The sequence below is a fragment of the Austrofundulus limnaeus genome, unplaced genomic scaffold (genome assembly GCF_001266775.1).
Source record: "Austrofundulus limnaeus strain Quisiro unplaced genomic scaffold, Austrofundulus_limnaeus-1.0 Scaffold2055, whole genome shotgun sequence".
NCBI lineage: Eukaryota > Metazoa > Chordata > Actinopteri > Cyprinodontiformes > Rivulidae > Austrofundulus > Austrofundulus limnaeus.
The window spans coordinates 16,789-24,185 of record NW_013954457.1 but is presented as its reverse complement, the minus strand read 5'-3'; the positions used below and the strand labels follow the sequence as shown (position 1 = coordinate 24,185).

At 38.7% G+C, this 7,397-nt stretch overlaps 1 protein-coding gene across 1 annotated transcript in view; it reads left to right on the top strand.

Moving 5' to 3' along the window:
* LOC106536960 (guanine nucleotide-binding protein G(o) subunit alpha) overlaps positions 1 to 7,397 on the top strand; it is a 25,778-nt gene that overhangs the window by 4,895 nt on the left and 13,486 nt on the right. Inside the window, exon 3 of the mRNA XM_014034324.1 lies at positions 6,639 to 6,780. Within this exon, the coding sequence (XP_013889778.1) occupies positions 6,639 to 6,780 (142 nt within the window). The remainder of the gene's footprint in view (positions 1 to 6,638; positions 6,781 to 7,397) is intronic.

Below are 7,397 nucleotides of genomic sequence, written 5' to 3'. Positions count from 1 at the left end.
TGATCTGTAGAGGACAGGGTGGTCTCCTCACAGAGACTCTGTGAGACCATGATCTGTAGAGGACAGGGTGGTCTCCTCAAAGAGACTCTGTGAGTCCAGGATCTGTAGAGGACAGACAGGGTGGTCTACGGAGGGAAACCCTGGATGTTTCTGCTCATCATCATCATCATCATCATCATCATCATCATCATCATCATCATCATCATCACAATATTAAAGAAGAGGAAGGTGGTTGGAGGCCAGTGATTGGCTGCAGCTGTCAGGGGACGGAGCCTCTGCAGTTTTACTGTTAGAAACGAGGCGCTGCAGACCTGCTGATGCATGAGATGAGATGAGTTAGAGCTGTGTGTGTGTGTGTGTGTGTGTGTGTGTGTGTGTGTGTGTGTGCGTGCGTGCGTGCGCGTTTGGGATGTTGCTGCTTGACCTCAAGGTGTGAAGACAAGCGAATGGAGCCAAATGACAGAGCAGCTGATGCCTCTATGTCTCTGTGTGTGTAGTCAGTACGTGTGTGTGTGTGCGTAGTCAGTATGTGTGTGCGTAGTCAGTATGTGTGTGTGTGTGTGTGTGTGTGTGTGTGTTCACAGAAGAAGGTGTGAAGATAAAAGTGTGTTATTAATGAGAAGCAGAGCTTCACTCCAACATTTCTGCAGTTTAAAGTCAGAAACAGGAGATTTTCATAAAAAACTCAAACTTTATAACTTTTATTTTTTCTACTTTTTTGTAGCTTCGGTCTCTTTTTTCTGACTGAAATTGTTTTACTAGAAATGTAATTTAGATTGTTTTCTTTACGTTTTTAATCGACGTACAAAGTTTCCACTTCAGAAACTGGTTCAGACACTTGTTCTGAGAAAGTTAATGATCAAAGTTTTAAATTATTCAGATTTGTGTACTGATGAAGTACTTTGATACAGTACTTAAGTGATATTTTTGAGGATCTTTATATTACCCACATTTTTTTAAAATCCTAATTTTACTTTTATTTTGTTACATTTAAAACATAAAATGATACTTTTACTTCTTTACTTTAAATTTTAACTCCTGGTTACACAAAGTTAAATATGACCAAACTCATCATGAAAAGTGTTTGTTTTTACTTTCCTGATTATTGTGAGCAGTTTTATTACTATTACTTAAGTACTTTTCTTATCAGGGAAAATTATTTTTACCAAATTTACTTTCTGTTAAGGTATCTTTACTTTTACTTAGATATTTTTCATGTACTTTATACACTTAAAGTTGAAGTTTTATGGTAATAATTTCATCTACTTGAGTAAATTTTGTAAATGAAGATAAGCAGCTAAACCAGTGTTTAAATGAATGTTATTTATAGGGCTGTAAGAAATATTGATACATTGAAATATCACAATATTTTATATCCTGATACTGCATTGATGTCATCAAGTCAGTTGAATATATTTTCTAACCTGACCTAAATAAGAACAGATCAATAAGAAATCGTTATATTACAGTATCAGTTTTTAATTAAGGCTTAAAATGTAAATGTTCATTTTTATGTTGCATTTTAACCTCTGGTTATAAGAAGAAATGTGAAGGACACTGTTGTTCAGAGTTCCTCTGATTGTATAAAACTAACCTAACCTAACTGAATTTAATCAGATAAATTAAAAAAATTTGAATATTGAAGAAAAAAAACCTGGCAATATATCGCGATATATCGTATCGTGATCCCCGGGTCCTGATATGTATCGTATCGCCAGATAAGAATCTGGCAACAGCCCAAATATGAACCTTTAGAGCCTCAAACGTTTTCTGCTCCTTTACAGATGTTCACATAAACTGAGCGGAGTCGTCTTTGTGCAAACTGACAGGTTTAAATTTAGGTTCCAGCACTTAAACAAGAGGAAACGCTGATAATTTACTGTCCTGACTTCCTGACATAAAAAAAATGAAATGTTTTTGTTTTAAACCAATGCGACTCTAAATGTGAAGTTTCAGCTTTATTTGTTGCTTTAAATCATCTGAACTGAAGTTTGTAGGAGTTGATGTTCACACAGGTAGCAGCTGGTAAAAGGTTGATCAGAAGCTGCTGGTTGTGGTTAAAACAAACACGTGATGTTCTGACAGCAGCTTCAGGATATCATGGAAGAAAGTTGGGCTTAAATCAGCCATATGTCAGTCTCTGCATCCATCTGTGGCTCAGTGGGAAACTAAACTGTGTTTCAGGTCACTGCGGACTGTGCCAAACACACACACACACACACACACACACACACACACACACACACACACACACACACACACACACACACTGCGAGTCAGGAACACCTCCATTGTTAATATTAACTCTTGGCTCAGCTGCTTTCTGTCCTTCTCTCTGAGTTAATGAAGAAATAATAATTAATACAAATAACTTTTTAACTCCGAGTTCTTTCGGTTCAACGTGAGGTCACCTGGAGGAGCGACACGTCCTTCTAGATTTCATCAGATGTCCCTCAAACATGTAGAAACTAGGGCTGTGCATCAGGAGAATCTGGTGATATGATACATATCAGGACACGGGGGTGACAAGACAATATATTGCGATACATTGTGAAATATTGTGATAAATTGTGATACAGTAATTAAGGCGATACGTTGCCATTTTTATCTCCAAAGGATTCAAATAAGAATATAAAGAGCACACCATGCATAACATCTGTTCTAACCCTTAATTAAAGATTGATAAAGCTCTTCTGGGAAACGATAACAGTATCAGGAAATCAAATATCGTGATATTTCAATGTATCGATATTTTCTTACACCCCTGGGAGAAACAGCTGTAACGTTTGAGAAACAAATGATTTGAGTTTAAAATAAGCAAAACTCACCTTCAGTCCAACAAAAATTAAACTTTTTGTCCCGTTTTATGATTTATTTAACAAAAGAAAAAACAGCTATAAAGAAGAAGCCGTGTCTAAAAACCTAAAATCTTCCTTTATTTATTTATTTTTCAGAGGAGCAGTTTGCTGCAGTGCATTCTGGGTAAACAGCTGTCCTCTGGTCTGGATCTACTCCAGAAATCCTCTTGTTCCTTCAGATGAAACTAAGTTGTGCTGCATGTTTAGAGAGAAGAGGTCATGACCTTTGACCTTTACCCTGCTGACTGAGACCTCTAGAGATGGAGCTCATTGCACAGTCTGACCTTCTGGGTGAAGCCTGTTAATTGTCCTGAATGCTTTCACCTTGTGAATAATCTATCTCTCTGTAAACTGATGGACTCTAAATGACCTTTGACCCCTCCCAGATTGATGGGCTGGTGAAGTGTGTTTATTAAAAGGTCACACTAATCTTTCCTCCATCACCAGTGATTAAAGTGTAACTCTGACTTTAGACAGGAGAGATTTTAGAATTGCTCTGCTTCCTCCGGATCATGTTACAGTGAAAATGCACCTCCCAGTCCTCAGCTCAACATATCATTACCTCAGAGACGGCAGCATCCAATTAAGACTTCGTCCTTCCTTCACCTCTCTGCTGCGAGCGAAGACGGGACGCAAAATTACAGATTAAGTGGCTGCTTGTTGAGTCCATCAGCTGCACCGAAACACGAGGGCTGAAACTCTGAAAGGAAACGAGGGAGAAGCTGCCGCAGTGCAGCGTTGGACCACCTGAGACCACCTGAGACTACCTGAGACCACCTGAGACCACCTGAGTCAACGTATCTTTACAGGAAGTAATGCTGCGAGGGGATTTATTGATGGAGTGGAAGGAAGGTGTGTTCAGGGCTGGCAGGCTGCCTGATTGATCAGAAATATTACACTTCTGGAGTCCAGCGCACACACTGACACACACCAACACACTAACACACTAACACACAAACACACACTAACACAGTTCACCTTCACACACCTGCAGGCAAGGACAGATTTGTGTGAGGTTTGTTACCCAAGGATACGATGGATTAAAGAAACACAAACAACAAAAACAGACACAATGGGATTCAGTTTGTTTTATTTTGACACAACAAAGAAAATAAATGAATCTGACAGATGTTCAGAGTCATTTATTAATGAATATTTACCCCCGACACTCGTCTTTTTAGACAGTTAAATGGAAAAGTTTGGGCACCTTTGTTAATTTTCCTGATTTATCTTTATAAATCATTGATTGTTTGGATAAAATAAATCAGTTAAATATATCATATAGGGGACAAACACAGTGATATTTGAGAAGTGAAATGAAGTTTATATAATTTACAGAAAGTGTGCAATAATTGGTTAAACAAAATTAGGCATAATAAGGCAATAATATGCACGATATTTGAAATTTGGCGTAAATCATTAATTTTGGTGGCAGGCCACATTTGTTTGCTACAAGGTGAAAATAGATCCAGTGTACGTCTAATCTTATTTATTTTGATTAGTAGAGTGTCTGAAGATATTTTTGGTGCAGTTTGGGAAATACTGACAGAACGTGTGCAACAGAATGTTCAATTAAACAGATTTTGACACTTTTTGGCATTTTTGTGGCTTCATAAGTTCAGTATTGGTTACCTGGATTTATCAGTTTTTAACATTTTGTATTTTGGTTCTGATACAACAGATGGTTATGGTCAGATGTTATAGAGACATATAGTCAAAGCCATGATATTTAGAATTAATCTTGAATTCTGACTTTGTGTTTGTTTTTTATCCCTGAGGGGATGTAGGGTAAGAGGGTCCCATCAACACTTCAGGTAGTTTTTATGCAGATAAACATGGTGTACAGGTACATACATACTGTACTGGACTATACTGTTCCTCCTCATTCGTTCATCTGTGAGGTTGTTGCCCCAACCTGCATCTGTCTCTGTGCATCAGGCAGCAGTTTCCTGATGACCCGGGTCTCCGTCTCCGTCTCGTCACTCTGGATGTTGGACTCTGTCAGGCCGTCTGTCCTCTTGGCTCTCAGTGTGTCTGAGACGACCTGTCTTTGTGTCCTTGTGTTAACTGCAGTGAAAGACATCATGGCATTTGAAACAGCAGGACACTGTGTGTCTAAATGTCAGCTGAGCCCACTGTCATAGACCCTCCCATCTGTCCCAAACGTCTTTTAGTTGTAACATTTCTTCCCCTGTCTTTATAAAAACACTCCCCTCTTATTTTTTTACTTCTGATGTGTTTAGTGTGGGGCAATATTGGCAAAAAATTGTCAATCGTGGTATTTATTTAGCCAATAACCGTTAATATGATGATTAATCCCCTGGACGCCAGCATATCCTCGTCACATGACCAGTTTAAATCACTCTAGTAGGAAAGATTTGTTCTCCATAAAAATCTGTTCCAAACTGTGTTAAAAGTACAGATTTCAGGCTTTACATCAATCCTTAAATGATGTTGATAGATCAAGTAAAACCGGAGTTATGATAAGTAAATTACAGAGTTAAAAATGTTTGTCAGATTTGAATCGAGAGGAGCATCAGTCAGTCAGCCTGGTGCCGTTAATCATATTAACCATCAAGTGCCAAAAAATAATCCATTAAAGTTTTTCTGACGATTAATCTCATGATATGATTTTACTCAACCCTAAATGTGTTGCAGGTAGGGCTGGGAAATATTGACAAAAAAATTAATCACGATTAATTGTGGTATTTTTCCAATAACAATTAATTTGACGATTAATCCCCTGGAGTCTCTGGACACCCCTATGTCCTGGTCACATGACCAATTTAGTGGGAAAGATTTGCTCTTTGTAAAAATCTTTTCCAAATTGTGATAAAACTACTGATTTCAGGCTTTACATTGTGTTGCTAGACCAAGTAAAACCAGAATTATGATGAATAAGTTAGTTTTGAAAAAAAGTTTGTCAGATTTAAGACGTAGAGGAGCATCGGTCAGTCAGCCTAGCTGCGTTTCCATTGACCATGAAAATGTGCAAAGTAGAATTTCGAAAATAAATTTGTTCAATGGAAACACGTCAATTTCGAAATCTACTTCCTTTTTTCGACAAAATGTTTTTGCACTAGGATGAGGTGGTTTTTCGGCCGTATCTAAATTGGTGTTTTTCGCAAAACTGCAATGGAAACACTTTTTCCGCATCACAGGAGTCACGTGATCCACAACCGTCTGTTTCTACTGGTGAAAAAGACGATGATGAAGAAGATAACAGGAAGTAGAAACAGTAGTAATATCACAGAAGTTGTAGAAGGATGTATTAAACTAGCCGACCATAATTTCCCAAAAACACAGCATACGTAGCCGCTCCCAAGTAGGGACTTGTCTCTGGAAAGCCTCGATAAAAGACGCCGACGTCTCCTCTGATGATGAGCGCTAGTGTCGTGGTAGCAACATGCTATGTGTTTACATCCATCGCTGCCATGTTTGTAATGACTTATCATGAGAACAAACGTATTCACGTGACTTTAATAACATTTATTACTTAATGGAAACACTGCAGTTGTGAAACTGTGTTTTTCGACATTAACAGAATATCAACAAAGTTTTGCGCACATTTGCAATGGAAACGCAGCTCCTGGTACCATTAATCGTATTAACCATCAAGTGCCAAAAAATAATTTATTAAAGTTTTTCTGATGATTAATCTGACGATACGATTTTACCCAACCCTAAATGTGTTGCAGAAAATGTTTTGGGACCACCGGTCGTCTCAGGTTTACACTAAAAACCCTGCCAACCTTCTAACTCTTGTGTTTGTCTGTCCAGGATCATCCACGAGGATGGGTTTTCCGGCGACGACGTGAAGCAGTACAAGCCTGTGGTTTACAGCAACACCATCCAGTCTCTGGCTGCCATCGTCCGTGCCATGGACACGCTGGGCCTGGAGTACGGAGACAAAGAGCGCAAGGTCAGAGAAAGTTCCTGAACATGTCCCAGTTGGGCCTCCGGACCTCAAACACTAAAACACGAGCTGGGTTCATGACGGCTGTTTGAGTCCAAATCTGTGAAGTGTTCGGAGCTAATTTAAGCTCGATACGACCTCCTGAGCTCTGCGCAGTTAGCGTCTCCCAGCTGACAGTCCTCTGGTTAATCCCACCTTGATCCACCGACACCATCATTATCCTGCTGTAATTAACACACATTAACTCGTCTGTTTGGACCAAAGTTTAACATCAACTTGTAGTGGAAGTTTGTTAATGGTAACGCTCCATAAACCTGTAGAGACGAGGTTTTCTGGTTATCAGATTAATTATCAAACTGGAAACTTTGAGCATGCAGAGGACACGAGCACACTCAGGATGGTTTAAACTAAAAATATAAACAAGTTTAATAAGTTTGTGTTAATGGTTTTTCTCTTTCATCTCCAACATGTTGATCATTAAAGCCTTACGTAATATATTTTATAGTACAGCGGGTAAAATAAGTATAAAACACGTCACCATTTTTCTCAGTAAATATATTACTAGAGGTGCTAATGATATGAAATTTTCACCAGATGTCGGTAACAACGCAAGTGATCCATAC